The sequence below is a fragment of the Marmota monax genome, unplaced genomic scaffold (assembly GCF_021218885.2).
Source record: "Marmota monax isolate L192 unplaced genomic scaffold, Marmota_monax_Labrador192_F-V1.1 WCK01_AAM20220418_F8-fsc00127, whole genome shotgun sequence".
NCBI lineage: Eukaryota > Metazoa > Chordata > Mammalia > Rodentia > Sciuridae > Marmota > Marmota monax.
This window is the reverse complement of record NW_026692894.1, coordinates 2,713,697-2,738,210: the sequence shown is the minus strand read 5'-3', so window position 1 is coordinate 2,738,210 and position 24,514 is coordinate 2,713,697. Positions and strand designations below refer to the sequence as shown.

General features: G+C 38.9%; 1 protein-coding gene across 3 annotated transcripts in view; it reads right to left on the bottom strand.

Annotated features, from left to right (window-relative positions):
• Positions 1-24,514, bottom strand: part of Kif6 (kinesin family member 6) — a 410,513-nt gene that overhangs the window by 241,125 nt on the left and 144,874 nt on the right. For 2 of the 3 annotated variants that reach the window (XM_046450779.2, XM_046450780.2), the window contains exons 8-10: positions 16,539-16,682; positions 15,500-15,586; positions 9,521-9,624 (exon numbers count right to left, since the gene is read on the bottom strand). In XM_046450779.2, the coding sequence (XP_046306735.1) occupies positions 9,521-9,624; positions 15,500-15,586; positions 16,539-16,682 (335 nt within the window). The remainder of the gene's footprint in view (positions 1-9,520; positions 9,625-15,499; positions 15,587-16,538; positions 16,683-24,514) is intronic. The other variant, XM_058581414.1, reaches the window with a different exon arrangement.

Here is a 24,514-nt window from a genome sequence, read left to right as displayed (position 1 = left end):
TGTTATATGTTTAGAGAATCAGTCATAATCAAATCTTCACCCAAGAAGTTCCGTATAAACATTAACTTGGCTCTATAGCCTTCATCCAGCTGTCTCTTTTCAAATTTACTCAAGCCAAAAAAAAAAAAAAAGATGTAAACTAAAAATATCACAATAACTGGAGGTTGACATCTGAAATCCTCTTCAATTATAGCATCCAAGTCAATGCAACAAATATTTACATTAAGAACTGGAATGTTGGGAAATGGTGCAAAAATTTGATAGGGCTGGATATCAGACATCTCTAAACTGCCCAACAATATTACATAGAATACCGTATCTAAGAAATAGCTGCTTTCTGACACCCTTCAGAGAAGCCCTGACAGAAATACCCTTATGCCATGCCAGTCAGCATAAGCCCAGGGATCAGCAGAACAGAGAAAGAGACAAGAGCTAGAGTGAGTGTTCCTGCCACTCTATCCTGCCAAACTGTGGGGCTCTTCTTCTCCCCAATACCACTGCCTCATTCCTACCCACTCCACTTGGAGAGGGGGGTGCTATGGGAGGACTGAAGTAGATCAACATTTCTGAGAAAATGTCCACGGAGCATAGAAGACAAAGGACAGACTAATGATGTGATGTAGCAGTGTTACACTAGGGACACATTTTAATTTCTCTGTTTCTCACTTTAAAATGATAAAAGACTCCTGAGTCTGTTAAAAATTGGGTTGTGCTAACATCTAATTATGGCAAAGCACGATGCAACAATAATATAACAAAAACAATAAGAACAAAATGCTTATCTGAATATTCACACTGTCAGTGTGAACAAGCACCAAATTCCCTGGATTGCTGGAAACCTGTTTGGCTTTGTCAGAGTGGATGTGGTTTTAAACAGTCCTTCTGCCTAAGGGCTGATCAGGAATCACTAAGACACAATGCTATACAGCATGTTTCTCTCAATAGCAGAGCAATCATTTGGTGGGAATTACTGAAGTTTATTTAGTAGCACTTAAACTACTTTTACATGATTCCTGAACTCAAAAATCCCATTTCTTGGTTTCTACTCAAAGGACTTAAAATCAGCATACTACAGTGACACAGCCATGTCAATGTTACTAGCAGCTCAATTCACAATAGCTAAACTATGGAACCAACCTAGGTGTCCTTCAATAGATGAATGGATAAAGAAAATGGGGTATATATATTCAATGGATATTACTCAACTTTAAAGAAAAATGTAATTATGGCATTTGCCAGTAAAGTTGGAGAAAATCATGCTAAGCGAAATAAGCCAATCCCAAAACACCAAAGGCCGAATGTTTTCTCTGATATGAGGATGCTAATTCATGATGAGGTGGGGGGGCACTAGGGAAAAATAGAGTTACCTTAGATTAGATAGAGAGGAGTGAAGGGAGGAAGGGAGGGGATATAGGGATAGGAAGGACAGTAGAATGAAATAGACATTATTACCTTATGTACATATATGACTGCATAACTGATGTGATTCTACACGATGTACCATCAGAAAAATGATAAATGATACCCCACCTATGTATGATATAGTATACTTTGATAAAGTATGTAAGTACATTCTACTGTCATGTATAACTAATTAAAACAAATAAAATTATAACAGAAAAAAATGATCATTATTATCTCTGCATTCTCACTGTGTTTTGTTGGTACCTTCTCATAAAGCTTCTATATTGTGTCATCATTACTTGTGCTTATGTGTGTCACTACCACCAAACTGTGAGCCCCTGAAGATCGGGATCTCTGTGTTCTTTTCAGGGCCACAGTAGTTTTGTGAATGCTACATGAATAATAAATAATGAGTGAATGAATGAACTATTTGCAAAAACTAATGGCTACTTGACATACTATCTATGTAGAATCCGTCCAGATTAACATTCATATGTTTTTTATCTATGGATCAAAAGAAATCAGTCCAAGAACTCTCTCAGTTTTTAATCTGTTGTTGATTTTATTGTTTTCACTCTTATCTCCAAAACTCTTATGAATGGGACATTTGATTATTTCAATAACTTAAATGGGAAAATTCATACATGGAATTAAGTGGCAAGTTAATAAGTGACAATATTCAGTATCACAAAGAGTATATAATAAAACTTGCTTGTATTGCTGCTTCTTATACTTCATTGTGTATTTCTCTTTGCTAAAGCATAACGTGTGGTAGTTCTCTTGCCCCTGCAAGTCGTGAATCCCTCTTGTTCTCGTCTTTCTCACACCGTTGGCAGTTCACTTAGGTCTGTTTCTCTCCTTCCTTGGGTGAGTTCATCTTTTCTAGACTCTCAGCTATCTCATCTGGGGCAGCCAGTCTTGAACAAGGGGCTGAGCAGCTGTGGGTGCTTGTGTTCTTTATTGTTTTCAGTGAGAAGCGGAGCTTGGCAGAGCTGCAGGCAGCAGCTGGCGTGCAGTGATTATTTAGCCCCTCTCTGTCAGAGACCTGGGGTCCCTCCTAATTTCCCTGTCCTAAGCGCTGGGAAGGAGGAGTTCACAAGGGCTCATAGGACCAACTGCTTTCACCACAACAGCCCTGCCAAAGGCTCCTGGGCTGTTCCAGCCCCTCCTGCTCCAGCGTCCCCCCACCTCTGGACATGGAGCCTTCACAGGGTTGCACCTGTGTCTTCATCAAGCCTTTCCTCTTGCCCATTTCAACCTCCTCTCACTATCTCAGGAACTCCTCAAAGCCTCCAGTCCCTGGATAAGTCCACTTGTTGATTTCAGAAATGGTTAGAGATTCATGTGTTTCTTTTTTTTTTTTTTAAATTTTTTTTATTGGTTGTTCAAAACATTATAAAGCTCTTGACATATCATATTTCATACATTAGATTCAAGTTGGTTATGAACTCCCCAATTGTGTTTCTATTGGTACCATAACTCTAGATTTGGTGCAGCACAAATGGAGTCTGACAATAGAAATCACCACACTGAGAATCTTACTCTTAAACGGGGCCTCCTATGCAACACAGGAAACACAGGAACGAGAGAAACACACTGGTACTTATTGATATGACGCATCAAGACCCAATTTCCACCTTTTTTCTGTTTGACTCTGCATCACAGAAAACTGATCCCTGACTTCTTTAATAACTAGGTAAGGTCAGCCAATGGGAGACCCTGGTGGAAGACTGAGAGGAGGATGAAACAGATGTCCAGGATTGTCGCCTGGATGATGTGTCAGCACCTGTGGCTCTTCAGTGGTCAGTACTCCATGGCCAGTCTGGGAGCACTCACCAGGTCTCACTCATACCTGTGAGCTCCAGCCCTTGAGTCTTAGTAACATCACCTTGTCTTGTTGTCCCTCCAGTTCTAAGTGTGGGACCTGCCATTACTGATCTTGGAGCACTGCATCACTGCTTGTTGAGTTTCTAAGCAATACATCTTCTGTGCTCTTGTCTTACCATATTAGATTCCTTTCACTGAAAGGCTGGGAGTGGCTTAGTTTTTCTGGCTGGAGCATGACTTGAAGATCAAAAATCTGAAGAGTTATCTTCAAAGATAATAAGAGGCGATTCTTTTCTTTGAGGGAAAAGGGGCATTTCAGTGAAGGAATTCTAGGTTAGTATTCTTAAAGAATATCAGATAAAGTAGACTTTACGCCAAAGTTAATCAGAAGGGAGAAAGGTCATTTCATACTGCTTAGGGGAGTCATACAATAATAAAAAATTATAACTGTAACTATTTATGTTCCAAACAATACAGCATCTATATACATCAAACACCCTTTTCATCATCAAGAATCAAATAGACTACAACATAATAATACTGGGTGGCTTTAACACACTTCTCTCATCACTGCATAGATCTTCCAAACAAAAGCTAAACAAAGAAGCTACAGAATTAAAAAAAAATTTAGACTTAACAGACATATATAGAACATTTCACTTATCAATGACTGAATGATTTTCTTTTCAGCAGCACATGGATTATTTTCTAAAATATATCATATTTTAGGTCACAAAGCAGCTCTTAGCAAATAAAAAAAATAATACCTTGCATTCTATCAGACCTTAATAGAATGAAATTAGAACTCACTGATAAAATACAAACCAGAAACTACTATAAAACCTGGAGATTAAATAATACACTATTGAATGATGAATGGATAGCAGAAGAAATCAGTCATGACATAAAAAAAATACTTGGAGGTAAATGAAAAAAGTGATACAACATGATACAACATATAAAAATTTCCAGGACACTATGGAGGCATTGAACTCATTCGTTAAAAGAATAGAAAAACACCAAATAAATAATCTAACATTACATCTCAAGGCCCTAGAAAAAGAATGAATTTACACCAAAATAAGTAGAACACAGGAAATTATTAAAAATCAGAGCCAAATTCAATAAAATCGAGATAAAAAATTTTAAAAATCAATGAAACAAAAAATTGGTTCTTTGAAATAATAAGCAAAATCGATAAACCCTTGGCCAACCTAACCAAAAGAAGGAGGGGAAAAAACTCAAGTTATTAAAATCCATGATAAAAAAGGAAACATTGCCACACACACTTCTAAAATATAGAAAGTATCTTGAAAATTTATACTCCAATAAGCTAGAAAATTTAAAAGACACTGACAAATTCCTAAAGACATATGACTTACCCAAATCAAACCAGAGGATATAGAAAATTTAAATAGATCAATTGCAAGTAATGAAATTGAAGATGCCATAAAAGCCTGCCAACAAATAAAAGCCCAGCACTGGATGGATGCTCACCCAAGTTCTACCAGGGCTTCAAAGACAAACTAACACCAATCCTCCTCAGATTATTCCATGAAACAAAGAAGAAGGGAACTTTTAAAAACTCATTCTATGAAGCTAGTATCACCCTAATACCAAAACCAAACAGAAACACATCAAGGAGTTTCAGACCAATATCTTTGATGAATATTGATGCAAAAATTCTTAATAAAATACTGGTAAATCACATATAAAAACACATTAAAAAGACAGTGCACTATGATCAAGTGGGTGTCATCCCAGGGATGCAAGGTTGGTTCAACATATGGAAATTAATAAACGTATTCTCCACATAAATAAGACTTAAAGGCAAGAATCCAATGATTATCTCAATAGATGCAGAGAAAGCATTGGTCAAAATAGAGCCTCCATTCTTGTTTAAAACACTAGAAAAACTACAGACAAAAGGCACACACCTCAGCACTGAGGCATAAGACAAACCCAAGGCCAACATCATTCTAAATGGAGAAAAACTGAAAGCATACTGTCTAAAATCAGGAACAAGACTTGATGCCCACTTCACCACTTCTATTCAACATAGTCCTTGAAACTCTAGCCAGAGAAATTAGGCAAAAGAAAAAAATTAAAGGTATATGAATAGGAAAAGAAGAGCTCCAAGTATATCTGTCAACAACACAAACCATATTTAAAAGATTCAAAAAAACTCACCTAAAAATTTCTAGAACTCATAAATGAATTCAGCAAAGTAGCAGGATATAAAATTAACACCCATAAATCAACTGCAATGATGATGAATATACCAATGATGAATCAGCTGAAAGAGAAATTAGGAAAACTATCCCATTCACAATAGCCTCAAAAAAACATAACACTTGGGAATCAATCTAACAAAAGAGGTGAAAGACCTCTACAATGAAAACTACATAATAGTAAAGAAAGAAATTGAAGACCTTAGATAATGGAAAGATCTCCTATGTTCATGGATAGGCAGAATTAATATTGTCAAAGGGCCATACTACCAAAAGTGCTATAGAGATTTAATGCAATTCCTATTATAATTCCAGTGATGTTCTTCATCGAAATAGAAAAAGCAGTCGTGAAATTTATTTGGAAAAATAAGAGACCCAGAATAGCCAAAGCAATCCTTTGCAAGAAGAGTGAAGTAGGAAGCATCACAATACCAGACCTTAAAGTATACTACAGAGCTATAGTAACAAAAAATGGCATGGTATAGGCACCAAAACAGACATGAAGATCAAAGGGACAGAATAGAAGACACAGAGACAAACCCACATAAATACAGTTATCTCATACTAGACAAAGGCACCATAAACCTACATTGGGGAAAAGATAGCCTCTTCAACAAATGGTGCTGGAAAAACTGGGAATCCATATGTAGCAGAATGAAATTGAGCCCCTATCTCTTACTCTGCACAAAACTCAACTCAAAGTGGATCAAAGACTTAGGAATTAGACCAGAGACCTAGGAATTAGACCAGACACTCCAACAGTCACCTTAGGAACTGACTTCTTCAACAAGACTCCTAAAGCGCAAGAAGTAAAATCGAAAATCAATAAATGGGCTGGGATCAAACTATAAAGCTTCTTTTCAGCAAAAGAAATAATCAAGAACATGGAAAAAGAGCCTACAGAATGGGAGAAAATCTTTGCCACCTGCACCTCAATAGGGTGTAAATATGCAAAGAACTCAGAAAGGTTAGCAATAAAAAACCAAATAACCCATTTAATAAATGGCAAAGGAACTGAACAGCTACTTCTCAAAAGAAGAAATATGATCAGACAACAAATATATGAAAAAAATCTTCAACATCTCTAACAATTAGAAAAATTCAAATTAAAACCACATTGAGATTTCATCTCACTCTGGTCAAGAGTGGCAATTATCAAGAATACAAGTAATAATAAATGTTGGTGAGGATGTGGGGAAAAGGGTATACTCATACATTATTGGTTAGACTGCAGATTGGTGCAACCACTCTGGAAAACAGTATGGGGATTCCTCAGAAAACTTGGAATGGAACCATCATTTGACCCAGTTATCCCATTCCTTGGTATATGTCCAAAGGACTTAAAATCAGCATACTACAGTGACATAGCCATATCAATGTTTATAGCAGCACAATTCACAATAGCTAAGTTATGGAGCCAACTTAGGTGTCCTTCAACAGATGAATGGACAAAGAAAATGTAGTGTATATACATAATGGAATATTACTCAGCCATAAAGAAGAATGACTTTATGACATTTGCCAGTAAATGGACAGAACTGGAGAGTATCATGCTAAGTGAAATAAGCCAATCTCCCCAAATCAACAGTTAACTGTTTTCTCTGATATGCAGAAGCTAACCCACAATACAAGAGGGACAGGAAGAACAGAAGTTCAGTGGATTAGACAAAGGCTAATGAAGGAAAGGAAAGGGGGATAAGAATAGGAGAGACAGTGGATGAATCTGACATAAGTTTCCTATATACATACATGAATACAACACAGTGAATCTCACCATTGTGTACATCCACAAGACTGGGGTCCCAATTAGAACAAGATATATTTCATGCTTGTATAATTATATCAAAATGGACTCAGCTGTCATGTATAACTTAAAAAGAACCAACAACAAAAAAGAATATTCTATAAAGGATATCCCGAGCTACTTCAAGGAGTGATACTGCAAATTTGCCACAAAGCAGTTTTGCAGGGGCTTATCCTACTACATATAGTGTTGTAGAATTAGGAAACACTTTCCTGGAGGACAGAAAGTTTGCTGAATGCCTTTCAAGTTTTAGCCATACCTCCTGGGAAGCTGTACAGCAGTTTAAGGAAAACAACTGCATTCTTTCCCCCGCCCCCTGCACCCCCTCAGTATGGGAACTGAAATCAGGGCCTGGCACATGCTAGACAAATCCTCTAGCATGAGCTACATCCCAATTCTTCTTCTTTTTTTTTTTTTTTATTTTATTTTTTTTTTATTGTTGGTTGTTCAAAACATTACATAGTTCTTGATATATCATCTTTCACACTTTGCTTCAAGTGAGTTATGAACTCCCATTTTTAGCCCATATACAGATTGCAGAATCACATCAATTACACATCCATTGATTTACATATTGCCATACTAGTGACTGTCATGTTCTGCTACCTTTCCTATCCTCTACTATCCCCCCTCCCCTCCCCTCCCCACCCTTCTTCTCTCTCTACCCCCCCTATTGACCTTCATTTCTCCCCCTTGTATTATTTTTCCCTTTCCCCTCATTTCCTCTTGTATGTTCTTTTGTATAACCCTGAGGGTCTCCTTCCATTTCCATGCAATTTCCCTTTTCTCTCCCTTTCCCTCCCACCTCTCATCTCTGTTTAATGTTAATCTTCTTCTCATGCTCTTCGTCCCTACTCTGTTCTTAGTTACTCTCCTTATATCAAAGGAGACATTTGGCATTTGCTTTTTAGGGATTGGCTAGCTTCACTTAGCATAATCTGCTCTAGTGCCATCCATTTCCCTGCAAATTCTATGATTTTGTCATTTTTTAATGCAGAGTAATACTCCATTGTGTATAAATGCCACATTTTTTTAATCCATTCGTCTATTGAAGGGCATCTGGGTTGGTTCCAAAGTCTTGCTATTGTGAATTGAGCTGCTATGAACATCGATGTAGCAGTGTCCCTGTAGCATGCTCTTGTTAGGTCTTTAGGGACTAGACCAAGAAGGGGAATAGCTGGGTCAAATGGTGGCTCCATTCCCAGCTTTCCAAGAAATCTCCATACTGCTTTCCAAATTGGCTGCACCAATTTGCAGTCCCACCAGCAATGTACAAGTGTACCCTTTTCCCCACATCCTCGCCAGCACTTGTTGTTGTTTGACTTCATGATGGCTGCTAATCTTACTGGAGTGAGATGGTATCTTAGGGTGGTTTTGATTTATTTTTTATCTTGAAACAGGGTCTTGCTAAGTTCCCCAGCCTGGCAACTTGTGATCTTCCTGCCTCCGTCTACTGAGTGGCTGGTATTACAGGTACGGTCTTTTTTACTTACCATTTTCTCTGTTGAGGGAAAGTTAGGTGAAATGGCAGTTTAATCTTTAGAAAAAAATCTTGTATGGCTCTATTTGTTATTTGGAAATAGAGAATGACACTGCTCTAAGCCTGGTCCATTATTATCACTACACAGATGCTAAATAAGCAGCACAGAAAACAAGAGAGCCCACCACTGTGGTGCATGATCAGAGAGAGAACGCGGCCCCAGCATGCCACTGACATGCCATATGGCCACAAATCTAAAGGCTCTGAAAGATGCCATGCTTGCACAAGCCCTGAATACCTGCTTTCATTCCCAGTTGGAGTGCTTGAACTACAATATATGGGCCATCTATTTATTAAAGGAGAAAGCTTACTTTGGCATAGGATAAATTGGTGCTTGCAGCAAGATGCAGTTTAATACAAAGGATGTTTCTTGAACTTCTTTCAGGTCTGAGATCCACAGCTTTAGTGTTTGGGGTGTGGATTTTAAAACTGCATGACTCTTCCCCAGCCCCTTTTCTGCAGCTGGCATGAGAAGGAGATTCCCATTCTCTCCATGCCCTGTTCTTTACTTGCTCAAAGCTGAGGCGGCAAAGACACTGGCAGCCTCATGCAGCTTTTCATGGAAAGCCTCCACTCTAACTGGCGCCTGAATGCAATCTCAGACTGTCCCAGGAGACCGTCATGCTCTGAGGTGAATTTGTAATGTCAAGGCCAACAAAGAAGTTAACACAAACTTTCACTGTTCGAGAAAAAGAAAAAAGTCTGCAGGCTTACTGAAGGAGCTCTGCTTCTGTGAGTGCCTCTGTCCTCTGCTCCCCAGTGACAAGGGCCAGTTCATCCCTCAGTTCCTGGATTTCCTTTTGAAGGCATATAATCATCTATGAAAGGCAACGTGGGAGGGTAAATGTCAGTTTCTCATTAATGTGACCTGATGGCAGAGAGCATATATCTTTTAGAATTATGAACTATTTATGGATATAAAAATGGTTAGAGAATGATCTAAAAGGCACTTCTGTACCTACCAGCCATCTTTGTATTTATTTATTTATCTTTTTATTTATTCATTTTATTGGTTCTTTTTTAGTTATACATGATAATTGAACCCATTTTGATGTAATTATACAAGCATGGAATATATATTATTCTATTTAGGACCTCAGAACCTCTCCTTCCTCCAAAATTTCATAATTTGTAAATCTTAATATTGTATCAAATAGCTGTAGAATAATAATAACAACTATGATTATTATCATTATTATTTGGTATTGGGGATTGAAGCCAGGGACACCTTAACACTGAGCTACCTATATTCCCAGTCCTTTTTATTTTTTATTTTCAGACAGGGGGTCTCACTAAGTTGCTGAGGCTGGCCTCGAGTTTGTGATCCTCCTGCCTCTGTCTCCTGAGTAGCTAGGATTACAGGTGTATACCAACACACCTGACTTAGAATTAATTTTTAACAAACAAAACATACTGATGTAACTGGAACCTGCTATTTTCTATTCCCCTTTTGTCCTCTCTGGGATGATCACTTGAATACCTTTACTATACTTAGTTAAGTTGCACTTGACAGTTATGGTATGAATTTACATTATCTTCAGCTATGTGTATGTATGTTCCTGTTTCCCCACATTTTTGTTACTATGTAATATGGACAGGTGCTTTAATTTTATCAATCTGGTAGGTGTTAAATGATATCTCATTTTAGTTCTAATCTGCATTTTCATAATATTAGTGAATCTGATCATCTTTGCATATGTATATTGATTGTTTGGGTTTCTCCTTCTGAGAATATGTATTCACATTCTTGCCAAGATATCAATTGATTTGTTTTTCTTTTCCTTATTAATCTGCAGCCTTCTTCATATATTCTGGATCTGAATCCTTTGCCAGTTTTACGTGATTCACCTATTTTCTCCCAATCTATATCATGTTCTCCTCTTCATGGTGTTATTTTTGATAGATGGAAGTTTTGAATATCAATATAATCAAATTAGCAATTTTATAAGCTGTACTTTTGTATTTTCTTAAAGAAAATCTGTATTACCCCAAACCAAAGTTTATTTTGTGATATTTAAAAAGCATTAAAGCTTTACTTTTCACACTTAGGTAGCTTTTATTTTGTATAAGATATAACATAGGAATCAAATTTCAATTTTTTATATGACTAACCATATAAAATTGCTAATATAATTATGCTATATAACATATTTCTATATGTAAATGTGTCTGCTTCTGGGCTAGAGTTGAAAACATTTGCCTATATACATGATAATGCTATAATTTAAATTATTATATCTTAAAGAAATTTTGGCATCTAGAAAAGACAACCCCCTTCCATATTTTGCTTAGAGTTGCCTATTCTTGGCCATTTGCTCTTCCATATAAATTTTGGGACTAGCTCATCAAATTATATAAAAGCCTTCCTCAAATTTTATTTGGAATTACATTGAATCATCCCATCCATGAACATGGTAAGCCTCTCTCCTTCAATAAAAATTTATAATTTTTCTATAAATATCTTATTTATAGAAAAAAGTTTTTGTTGATATTGTAATTGGAATTTTGGAAAATTATATTTTCTAATTGTTGGCCTCTGGAATACAAAAATGCAATTCAGTTTTGGATTATATACTAAATAATTTTCCAAGCATATTTTGGTTCTGTTTATTATTAAATATTCTTGAATGTTCTACATAAACAATAAAATTATCTGCAAGTAAGGACAGATGTTTTCTTCTTTTCTAATTCTCATGCATTTTATTATTTTTTATTGTCTCACTGTCCTAGCTAGGATCTTCATGTGTAATTCTTAAAACAGTCTTTTGTTATTTCTTCTAACATTTCACTTTTAAAGTGATGTTTATGTAATTTTTTGATTAATATGCTTTATTAGTTTAAATGTTCACTTACAGTTTAATGAGTCTTTCAGTGTGTGGATGAATGCTTAATGTTATCAAATACTTTATTTGAAATCATCCAATTTTTTTTCGTTTAAACTGTGCATGTGATCAATCACCTACATTCATGTAATTTGTCTTTTAATTTGAACTATTTCAGAATACAGAAAAGGCATTAAATAATATATGATACCCACTACATAGCTGAAGTTAACACCCATGTCCCCACTATTTAAGAAATAAAACATTATAGATCTCTTAAAAGCTCTCACCCCTGTATTGCCTTCCATAAACAAATTCTCATTATAATTTTGTTTTTCATTTTTCCTATTTTTTTCTATGCATTGATATATTTTCTAGTGATAACTTATTCCTAAATACTTTTTTGGGGCGGGTACTGGGGATTGAACCCAGGGGCACTCAACCACTGAGCCACATACCCAGCCCTATTTTGTATTTTATTTAGAGACACTGAGTTGCTCACTGAGTTGCTTAGGGTCTTCTTGTTACTGAGGATGGCTTTGAATTCGAGATCCTGCTGCCTCAGCCTCTGAGCTGCTGGGATTACAGAGATGCACCACGGCGCCCAGCTTATCCCTAAATCCTTGAAATAAACCCCCTGTGATCATTATGCAAACTTCCTAAAACAAAAATTAGCAGCTCCAATCCAGCTTTCACACTCCTTTGACTATTTGGTATTTCTCACCAGAAAAAAGAAAGAAGGGGGGTGGGGGGAGAAAAGAACAGACAATAAAAAGAGAGAAAAGAACAAAAAAGAAAGAATGGAATGGAAAGAGAGAGAGAGAAAAGAAAGAAAAAAAAATCTAGTTTGTCTTTCAGTACCTTTGCTAATTCCATAACTTTGCTAGCAGGTTGCCAGGCTAAAAGGGTTGTATGAATTTGAACTTCAAAATCATGAGAGGTAGTGCCGAGAGTTTCAGTTTTTTATATAAAGTACTTTTTGTTCTACTTAGAGTCCAGGCTAAGGCAGACAAGCTGCGCTAATGTCTCTCTATGCCATTAGATTCCACCCCCCCTCCCACAGGCTTTTTGTTAGGGAGATAAGAAGATATCTTAGGTTCAAAATTCCAGGACCTACTCCTATCCCTTTGTTACAACTCTTTTACCCACTCCAGGACAACTGTAGCCTCAGCTTTCTTTCAGGCTCTGGTGAATTCTTTTAATTTCTTTCAACCTCAGATATATATTTCAAAGATGCTTCTAAAAATTTATTTAGGTGAGTTTCAAGTGATCTGGACCACATCAATATGAACATAAGTCCCAAAGAATGTGGTACTGAGTATTTTGCACATGTCAGTGTTCCTAGGATTTTATTTGAATGCATATAGGAGAGTCTGAATTTTATTTGTTAGCTTCTTTTAAAAAATATTCCCAGAATCATCAAGCTATGAAGAACAAAAATCTTCAGACAAGAACCGTGAGTCATTTATTTGAACTCTCCTCCAAAAAATTAATATATTTGGTGCAATACATTTTGCTTCTATTAAACCTTTCAAAGTGAAATGTAAAAAATTACATTATTTCCCTGTCTGATCGAGTAGATATATCAAACTAAGCCAACTTTTTATGATTTGAGATGACCACAGTTATACCTCCCATCAGATTACTGCAGGAACTCTGAAATTAAAGCCATCCTGAGAAGATACTGGCCCAAGCCCAGTCACCAACTCTGACCTGGCTCACAGTTCTTTTATCACCTTCTCTCTCTGAAGTACCAATACTTTTAAGGAAAGTAGGGCAGATCCTTGATCACTCCCATCTTACAGGGCTGCTTCCACATTTGCCATTATAATTTGAGAGTAAGGCATAAGAAATCCCACCCAGTTGTGTCTTAGGTGGTTTCTAGACAAATTTCCAATTGTCACTTACACTTCAGATAAACTATGTACGTAAAATAGTAAATAGAAATGTCAGTGTTCAGAAGAAATTATTATAGAAATGAGGAAACAACATTTGTTAATTACTAGATTGTTCTGTACTAGGCAGACCCCAGCAACTTGTTCAATTATCAGCTATTAGCTTTTCACTCCTCATCTCTGTTTTCTTTAAATCTCTCACAGAGCCACATCAAACACATAATAATGTTCGCCTTTCTTCAAATTCATCATGTCGCTTCAAGGAAGCGTCTCTCTAGACAATTCAAAGGAAAACCCCTTCCAATGTCTAATATGTTGATTTTTATTAATTTTTGTCTTCGGGGCAGTAATGTCATAACTGTCTGTCTTGTTCTGCACAGGAATGTCATAGGGCAGCTGGAAGGTAGGGACAGTAGGAAGTGTAATTTCTCTTGACTCAGGCCCTTGCATTCCATCTCTTCTTCCCTGTGGGGGCTTTTCTTGATGCTGATACCTGACCAGGGCCTGTACTGGAAATAGACTCCTGCCTCATCCATTGGTTTCTCCAGAAGAGAATTCTATCAGGGAAGCCTGGTGCTCCCAGAGGCAAGCAGGGTAAAACATATATTCCCATCATTCCTTTTTCTTCCTTTCTCTCTATTCTTCAGTGTAATGATTTCAGGGGAGAAGGGGCAAATAATCAAGAGGAAGTAATTGATATGGAAAACAGTAAATTTGAGAAATTTTTAATTGAAGCACTGTTGGCAAGATTTCATATTCCTTAATAATGCATACTAGAAAACCTACATCAGCTTATATTCTGGAGAAATAAGTAAAATTGAGTGATTTTTAAAAAATGTTATATAATCCATTTTTTTTTTTTTTGGTAGTGCTGGGGATTGAACCCAGGGTTTCACAGAGCCTAGACACATGCTATACCACTGAGCTGTATCTTTCACCAGCCCTAACAAATCTTTTATTTGGGGATGGGGGGTTACCAGGGATTGAACTCAGGGGCACTCAACCACTGAGCCACATCCCCATCCCTATTTTGTATTTTATTTAGAGACAGGGTCTCACTGAATTTTCTTCTTGTTACTGAGGCTGGCTATGAACTTGTGATTCTGCTGCCTCAGCCTCTGAGCTGCTGGGATTAAAGGTGGGCACCACTGTGCCTAATATATCAATCTTAATTACGGAATTTGACAAAACTTGAGATATTTCATTTCTACATTTTAAGTGTTGGCATGAGCTGATTTGGTACTGCATTTCCTTTATAGAAAGCTAACAAACAGAAAAGAGAAAATATATACATTCATGAAACTTGAAGTTTTTTTCCCTTAAAAAAAGTGTTTTGATAAAGGAGGATTTATTACTATCAAACAAGAAACTTGCTCATTTTTCCATGAATCAGACTGATAATTTTTGAAAGTCCCTAGAATATAGGACAGTGATTCAAAATATTTTTCCCATTAGCATTTCTCTTTCGTTATAAGCATTTATACAAGATGGCTTGTTCTTGTCTCTAGAAAGCTAAACTGAGTTTTGGAACAGGCTGCCTATGTATTTAGGACTCAGGGCACAACTCTGTGGTAAAGTGGTGGGAGCTGGAGGTAGGAGCACAGATTCTTGGCTGGACTGTCTAGATTTGAATCCTGGCTCTGCTACTTATTTTTGTTATTGGTGTTGTTTCTTGGTACTGGGGATCAAACTCAGGTGCTTTATCACTGAGTACTGACCCTTTTTAGATTTATTTTGAGACAGGGTCTAAGTTGCTGAGACTCATTAGCACTGTGATTATGAGCAAGTTACCATCCTTGTGCCTCAATTTCATTATCTGCAGAGACAGAGCCAGCATTTACTCATCGGCTTGTTCTGAGAATTTAATCAGTTAATGCCTTACTTAGAACACTGTCTAGTACAGAGTAAATGCTCCAGCCCGAGTTTTAGCTAATCTTTGATATAATCATTTTTTTCAACAGGTACAAGTTGCTTACCGATCTGGGATCGATTTCTTCATTAAGAACAGCTTCATTCTTTATGAGTGCCACTCGTTGTGCAAATCTGCAGGTAGATATAGATTCCTACAAAGCAAAACAACTTTTAAAAGGGTTATAGCAGGGAGAGAAATTTCTTGTTAGACAAAACTTAAATTTTAGTCATAGAAAAAAGATGCATACCTAAAGAGTGATGTATATAAAAACCACAATGAAGAATGATGCCTCTAAATTAGGGAACTTAGCTCTGGAAGGTTATTTTCTTGATTTTGTCTTAATAAAATGACCAATGCCAAAAATATGGGAGATCCTAAGACCCCAAATGGCAACTGACATGTGTTTTTAAGTATTGATCTGTTAAACCAGAACCAGACATGTAAGTCATAATCACAGCAGGTACCACAACCACAAACATGAGAGACTACAAAATAAATATTTGTAACAGACCAAGAAGTGAGGCCGTTCACGGCACCTCACCATCAAAGGCTTGGCGTGCTCTGGGAAGCACCCTGCTGCTCTCTTGGAGAGGATCTGGACCCCAAACATTCAGCAACTGCAATGTGGGAAACGTCAGCTGGCTCCAGAGCAGCCCAGGAGAGCCGTTCACTAGCCGGGCACCGCCAAAGCAGCCAGCACGCTGCACTCTGGGACACGTCTGGGGACAGATCTCAGGTACACCTCCAAGGTACCCGGATTTTACTAGCCAGGAGCAAAACTGTTCAAGAGAAGCAAGAGAAGACTCTCTCATTTCTCTGCCTAAAAATGCCTTTCAAATTTAAGCAGGCCTTCCAAAATTTGTGTCTACAGCTTTCTCAAACCACCTGGTATATGTGAAGTCAGTTCTCAAATGGATTTTTTTACAATGCTAGCAAATAACCTAATGCTGAGAACTCTGTGGTGTGTTCACCCCTGAAGCCTATCTCAACCCAGCAGAAAAGATGGAAACTCACTCAGGACCCTCAACTTGATCCCCAAAACCAGCAAGGAAAACCCAGGCTAAGATCCCCTGAATAAAAAGAAAAAAAGAAAAACAACATACGTCGATATTCCTTTTCTCTAAAGAGAGCGTCGCAATCATAGTGGTCATGCAGTTCCCTCCCAAACTGTCTCTCAGGACACTGGTCATCATGGAGTTCCTGTAAGGAATGTGCGAACGGTTTTTTTCTGAAAGGGCAATGATGACCTGTGATAAAGTTGAAAAAAACAATAGCATTACCTTGACAGGAAAGGCTCAAGTGACAAACAGTGGAGCTTCAGCAGTAATAAAAATAGGAAAAGAAAGAATGACTAAATGCAGGGTGACATCTAAAAGTTGGGCACGGAATAAATACCTTAGCAAGAATATTCAGTACAAGAATGGTAAAGATGGAATCAAGTAAATGTAGCATGAACCTAGCATTGTGAACCCTGTAATTTCTGGACAGATGAAGTGACTTGCAGACAAGCGGACACACTCTCATTCTGCTTCCAGATGTTGGAAAATCTGTATAAAAACATAATAGTAAATTGTGCCTGATGACTTTGACCCCACCAATATTGAGCTGTAGGGCTAGAGATGTAGCTTAGTGGAAGAGAGTTTGCTTGGCATGCACAAGGCCCTGTGTGGATTGCCAGTACCCTATCCAAACAAAAAACAAACAAATTGAGCTGTGTGCCCCATTTCCAAGGCAGAGGCAGAACAGTGAACAAGAGCTATGAGAAGCTGCGTAAGAGTTTGAGATCCCAGATTCTGATGCAAGTTGTCCAGGGGAAAGTCCTAACCTTACTAGAACATGCCACTCGACATTTCTGCCTCATGTCTTCACATGTACAACCAGGATAAATATAGTACCTACCTCATAACAGTAGAATGATTAAAGGCATTACAATGTGTAAGTCACTTTGAGTAGTAACTGCACATAGTAAGTGCTGTGGACATGTTTGTTCTCATCATCGATGAAAGAGGCAGCTTATCTTACTCCTCATGGGTTCCTTAGGTACTTAATAGGAAGGCACTAGATGGATGATGGGATGCTGGGGCTGTCGCCAAAGAGAGGCACCAGGATCATCCTGGGAAGATTATCCAATGCTAGGATGTCCCTTACAAAGCAGCTGGAATTATTGGCCCACAGAATGTCAATTCAGGGGCATCATAAGATCCTGAACCCTAGGAATATCAACACCTGCTGGTCCAGCCCTCCCTCTGCCCAGCTATGTAGTTCCCATCACCACAACCTTTTGATCTGCTTTGGTTTACAAAACAAGACGTCAAGATTGTTTTTCGAAAGCTGTTTTAAGAAAAAGCATATACCACTAGTTTCACTTTAAATTCATAAGCCCAGGTGTTACTACAACCCAGCAGTCCTGGATCAGTTTCCCAACTGCAGAAAGGAGGCCTTCATACTTTCTCCTCCCTCTTCAAATCTCTGTCCCTCAGTGGTGAGCCAGCCCCATGTCACGGCATCCCTCCTCTCTCTTCTCTCTAACCTCAGATTGAGCTGAGGGCCACCCTTCTACCAGATATAAGCAAGCTGACTGAGACTGTCGTGCATCTGCCACTGGATTCCTACATTCCTATCACTAAAGAACACTGTTTTTCCCTGTTACTGTTCTCAGTTCAGCCCCCCACCCTCTTCCTCTTCTGTCCTCATCGACTTTGCTCCTACATGCATCTCCTCTTGTGCTCTCTTTCATTTGGATGCTGCCCATTCTGGATGCCCACTATTGCACTAGACTAAGATGACTCTTGCCAAGGTCATCAGCAACCTCAATTGTACCAAAAGCACTGACTGTCTTCTTGTTAGCCTTTTGAGTTGAATGAAGTATTCTACACAGGCACTCATTGTTTCCTTTGGGAAAACACTCCATTCACTTGGTAATTGGGACACCATGTTTCTTGGTTTTAGCTCTCCTCAAAAACTAGTTAATGAGGGGCTGGGGTTGTGGCTCAGCAGTAGAGTGCTCGCCTAGTGCGTGTGAGGTACTGAGTTTGATCCTCAGCACCACATAAAAATAAATAAATAAAATAAAGGTATTGTGTCCAACTACAACTAAAAAAATATTTTAAAAAATAGGGCTGGGTTTGTGGCTCAGCGGTAAAGTGCTCGCCTCTCACATGCGAGGCCCTGGGTTTGATCCTCAGCACCACATAAAAATAAACAAATAAAATAAAGGTATTGTGTCCAACTACAAATAAAAATTATTTAAAAAAAATAGGGCTGGGGTTGTGGCTCAGCGGTAGAGCGCTCACCTCGCACGTTCGAGACCCTGGGTTCAACCCTCAGCACCACATAAAAATAATTAAGTGAAATGAAAGTATTGTGTCCAACTACAACTAAAAAATAAATATTTTTAAAAAGCTAGTTAATGAATGATTCCTTTTTTCCTTCCCAAATTGTAAGTAGTGAGGAGTTCCAGAGCTTTGTTCTTGATCCTCTTTTCTTTCTTATTTATACTCTCTTCCCAGGTAATCCCTTCCTATCTCCTGGCTTTTACAGGAATCTCTATTTTGATGTCTTCCCAATATATACCCCAGGTCTGAACCTCTCTTGACGTATCAGCTCTTTGGTGACTCTTCATCGCCACCTGGGTTTCTCTGCTCTCTGCCCCATGTCTGATTCTTTCTCAGGTCTACACATCATTATCAATGACACCATCATTTTCCTAGTTGCTCAGGCCAAAGCCCTAGCCATCATCTTTTATTTTTCCTCACTTCCAATATCCAATCCATCAGCAATTTCTAGGTTTCTTAGGTTTTCCAATAAGACTTACCCAGAAATGGACCACTCCAACCTAAGCCTCCATGATTCCTTGCTTGGACAACTGCACAAGGTTCTGAGTCATCTCCATGCTTCTACTTTTGCCCTTCCATGTCCTATTCTCTGCACACCAACCAGAGCAGTCTTTATAAAACATAAGTTATACCAAGTCACTTCCCTGCTTACGATCTTCTAGTAGCTTCCCAATACAGTTAGTATAATAACTCAAGTCCTATGGAATCTGGCACCCTTTGACCTATCTGACCTCGTCTCCTGCCATGTTCTCCTTGCCTGCACCGGCCTTCTCACAGGCCAATGCTATTCCCACATCAAAGCTTTTGAACTTGATGTTCCTTTTACCCGGGACCCTCCTGCCTCAAATTTTCACACAGCTTTCTATTTCTTCTCATTCAAATATTTGTTCAAATTTTATGTCCTTAAAGGTCTTTCCTGGATACCCTGTCAAATATTACACAGCAATATTAACAGCCTGTTAATCTATTTTATTTTTCTTCTAGTACTTACCACTATTTTAAATTATCTTTATTTACTTGTTCTCCATCTGCTTCCCCACTCAATGTTCTACTCTTCCAAGTCAGAGATGCCATGCCTCTTGGTTACTACTCTATTTCCACTGCTTAAAACCACGTTCCAGAACTTAGTACATGTGGCAGAAACTAAATTGTCTCCATCAGTACTCAAGACACTCCCATTCTACTTTGACTTCATATAAAACTACACATCTTAGTCTGTCTCACAACTCATATTTTGCATAAAACGTAGCCCCACCAAGCAGATTCCCTGTGTGGGATCTGGAGATAAGCAATACGAGGTAGTGACCATAAGGAGGAGAATCAGATTTGTGAAAGAGAAAGGTGGTAGCCATCTGGTTCTTCTGATGCAGCTCTGGTAAAGTTTCTGAAACCCTGCCCTCAATGTCGTAAGTGCCAGGTGGGGATAACAGAGGTGTTTTGCAGAACGATTCAGTGGGGTGGTTAGCTGTGTCTTCTGGTTGCTTTGCTTCCAGCTGGGTGGTATCCAAGCCAGATTTCTAACTTTTATTGAGATTCTTTATGTTTAGTAAACTCTATGCTGCTTAAAATAGCTAGCACGGACTTTCCGGCTTGCAACTAAGAAACCTGATGAATACAACGTGTACTGAACACAATGAATGGATGAACTAGTTTCATTTGGAAAGGCAGTGTGAGGGTCCTCAATATGGAATAAGATTTGGGTGATCTGTTTCAGTGTAATAGGAAGAAAGATGGAGAACATGGCAGCCTTGATATGAGTGGCAAGGGATGCTGAGCAAAGGTTCAGGCCCCAAGAGCTTAAAGAACAAGTTATATACCTGAAACAGGTAAGGTGGCCCAAGTACCAAGTACCAGACCAAACATGGATTGGCATGACTGGTGTGCAGAGAGAGAAGCATTGTTATTTATGAATCATCTATTAAGCATCTAATAGTTCTCTAAGTTCATTGAGGTTCTTTCATAAAAAAAATCACCTTTTCACTGCTCTAGGAAATAATATTTATATATCTTTTCTATCCAATGCCTTTATTGACAACTTTGCATAAAGAAGAACATGCTTATTAAACTCCCTGTTGATATTAAATTGTGTGTTACTGAACTCACTTTTGGTTTTAAGTAACAGAAAATGTAATTCACACTGGTTTCAATCATGAGGGAAATTTATTGGCTCATGGAATTGAACAGGAGGGGCCCCAGGTTAGAAATGACTCCAAAGGTTAGTGCTACCAACAAGGATGTAGTTTTGCCCATAACTCTCTTCTGCTTTCATGTGGCAGAAGTCAGCTCCTCCTCACAGCCACAGGATGGCTTCCAAGTGCCCTGATGTTATATACTTCCTTATTCATAACTTAAGGGAGACAGGACATTGTTTCCCTAATCAATAAACAAAATTCCTGATCTTCTCTAAGGACCAGCCTGGGTCCTGACCCACCCTTGAATCAATCAGTGTAGCCAGGAGAAAGAATCATAATGAACCCAGCCCACTAGAACAGACACAAATCTGCAGAGTGACACAGAAAGGGCAGGCATTCAGGAAAAAGGCAGAGGAAGATGATTCTTGAGTTACTAAGGGGGCAGGAACCCAATAATCTTCTCAAGGGCACAGGGATAGGGTGTAGTCATACAGCCTGGCTTTCTTAAAAAAAAAAAAAAGCTATTTACTTCCATTTGGGGTTTCTTATATAAACACAATGTCAAATGCTCCTGAAAGCATTCTTAAGGTGATAAAGAGTGGAAACTCACATTATACTTAATAACATTTCTAAGGACCTAGAAGCTAGGTCTGGAATCAATAATGACTATTATAATCACTAGCTTACTATTTAATGAATTAAAGCAATTTTCTTTTAAAGATCTCAGAAGGGCATGGAAAATTATCCTCTGAAAACTGACAAGGATTCAGAGCGGTCTGACTACCACTGGCACTGTCAGTGTTTCTCCTGAACATAACATATGCGCCAGGAGCCAAATGGGAATTGAAACTCTGAAAATGTCCACTTCTGTTGCATAACTGGCTGAAAGCAGCCAGATTCCGATTTCTGAAGAGGTGGAGAGCAAACATTCTCCATTCCTGGTGGTTTCTCACTTGATGTTTGGGCTGACGGAGGCCACGGGTCACACCAGGGGCACTTGGTGAGGTTTACAGTGAGCACAAGCATGCATGGCGCCTGTGCTTTTCCTCACACGAACTCAATTTCCAGGGTGAAGACGTACCCTGCTATTGTGGCTGAAAATGTTTTTTGAGGACAATTTTTGGAAAAAGTACTGCATACACAAGAAAACTCCAAAACCAATGATACTCTGGTTAACAGAAATTTACTTACTTCTAACCCTAATAAGGTACCTTGGACTCAGGCAGGCTGGACCCTCCCAGCAGGTGTGGGGCTTCCCAGCTCTGGCCAGGAGGGCAAATCTCATTCTGCATAAAATTCCTAAACCATGCAGGCTAATTAATGCAAGGCAGGTTAGCAAGCTATGTCCTAGTTCATCTCTTTTACATTGAAACTGAGAAAGAGAAGGTATAATTATCAACACTAAAATGGATTTCTAGTAGAGGTTTTCTCTTCCTGTGTTTGCTGGTGACATGGTAGCACTGCCTCTTTCCCCGCTGCCTAAGGTAATTCACAGCACCCAGGGGCCACTCAATCACAATCTAGTGAGTGAAGGAATGAATGAAGCTAGTTACACTAAATTGTGTTATACTTCCGGTCTCTGTGGCCACATAGTAAAGTACTATACCCAGATAATTTGATTATAAAAGTCCTTGAATTATGTTATTTCATTATCTTCCCACTCTTTTCATTATTCTTCTTACCTTGTAGTCCCTGTCTCTCTCTCAGTATCTCTAAATGGATTCCAAAATCCCTTCTCTACCCATCCACCTGCTCTCCAGCAGCTCCCCTTAAATGAACTCAACCCCCATATCAATTTTTTAAAAAATAAATGACAGTGGAATGTATTACATTTCTTATTACACAAATATATCACAATTTTTCATATCTCTGTTTGCATATAAGTATGTTGACACCCAATTCATGTCTTCATACATGTACTTTGGAAAATGATGTCCATTACTTCCCACCATCCTTGCTAATCCCCTGCCCCCTCCCTTTCCCTCCCACCCCTCTGCCCTGTCTAGAGTTCATCTTCCTCCCATGTTCCCCCTCCCTACCCCACTATGAGTCAGTCTCCTTATATCAGAGAAAACATTCAGCATTGTTTTTTTGGGATTGGCTAACTTCACTTAGCATTATCTTCTCCAATACCATCCATTTACTTGCAAATGCCATGATTTTATTCTCTTTTATTGCTGAGTAAAATTCCATTGTGTATATACATTTTTAATCCATTCATCCACTGAAGGGCATCTAGGTTGGCTCCATAGTCTAGGTATTGTGGACTGTGCTGCTATAAACATTGATGTGGCTGTGTCCCTGTAGTATGTTGAAGGCGATCTGGCTGCGACATCTGTCACTCCATTGATGGCCAGGGTTGATTTGGCTGATCTGGTTGGCTAGGCGGGTGTCCCCTTCCTCCCTCACTGCTCCACGTGCGTCCCTCCAGAAGCTGCATGCTCAGTCGAAGAGGACGACCCTCCCCGATAGAGGAGGACCATTTTTGCGGTCAGGGGTGTATGAGTAGCTGCACTCCTCTGCTAGAACCTCCAAACAAGCTCTCAATGCCCCATATCCATTTTTACACACACTGCAGCTTCCCACATTGACACCTTCCCATCTTTTCCTCTTGAGCTTGTGTTAATTTTTTCTCCTCATTCCCTGACCTTATCTTGAGCCTCCTTCTTGCCCACAAAGCCACTTGGATATGAGGGTGAATAGTTAACAGATGAGAAGAAGCAGGTCACAATGAAACAGATAAATTATACATAAGAGCCACAGTCAATGACACATGGGTGAAATTGGGACCCAGAATGACCCAATGCCCCCAGGGGGCTGGAGAAAGGAGCTGAGAGGCTCCAGTTCCCACTGCCTGACCTGCTCTAGGCCCTTGCCTCGCCTGGCTCACCCCTATTCCTCCCTCAAGCCTCGGCTTAAGAGTCAGCCACCAGCGAAGCATCCTGAACCCTCACCTCCTCAGTCTGAGTCAGGTCCCCATGTGAGCTCTGCTCACTCCTTCTCCTTCCTCTCCACAGCTCTCACCCCACCACAGTCACAGACTTCATGCTTGCTTGCTTCAAGTTGTCCTCCTACCTCAAACCATGAGACCCTGGGGCAAGGACCACTCTCATTTTGTCTGTCACCGTGTTCCAGTGCTTAGCACTTTACAGGTCCTTACACATATCTGTTAGATAGCTTAATTATTGATACAGAAAATCAAATGTCATGTAGCCACCAAGACCACTCACATGAGGCTGATATTACGAGGATTTGAAGAGAGGAAATGTGAGGATAGGAGCAGTTTTAGTGACAGGCAGCTTGCAAAGCCTGTGTAGAACAAAGGAAGAAAAGGGGGTAGACATTTATTTCTCTTGAGTGATTACAATTGGAAGAAAGTTCGATTCAACTGATGAATTTTATGTTATATGAACAGATGGACATAATGGGAATTATAACAGACTATGCTGCCATCTGAAATAAGTAGATACATTTCTTTGAAATAAAGCACTTTGAATACAGTTCATTACGTTTTCATATCATTGTTCTGTAAGTGTCCTATTAAGTAAAAAGCTCTGTTAAGCATAAGCAGTGTGGAATATTTAGCAAGAAAGAGCTAAGGACTGCTGACTC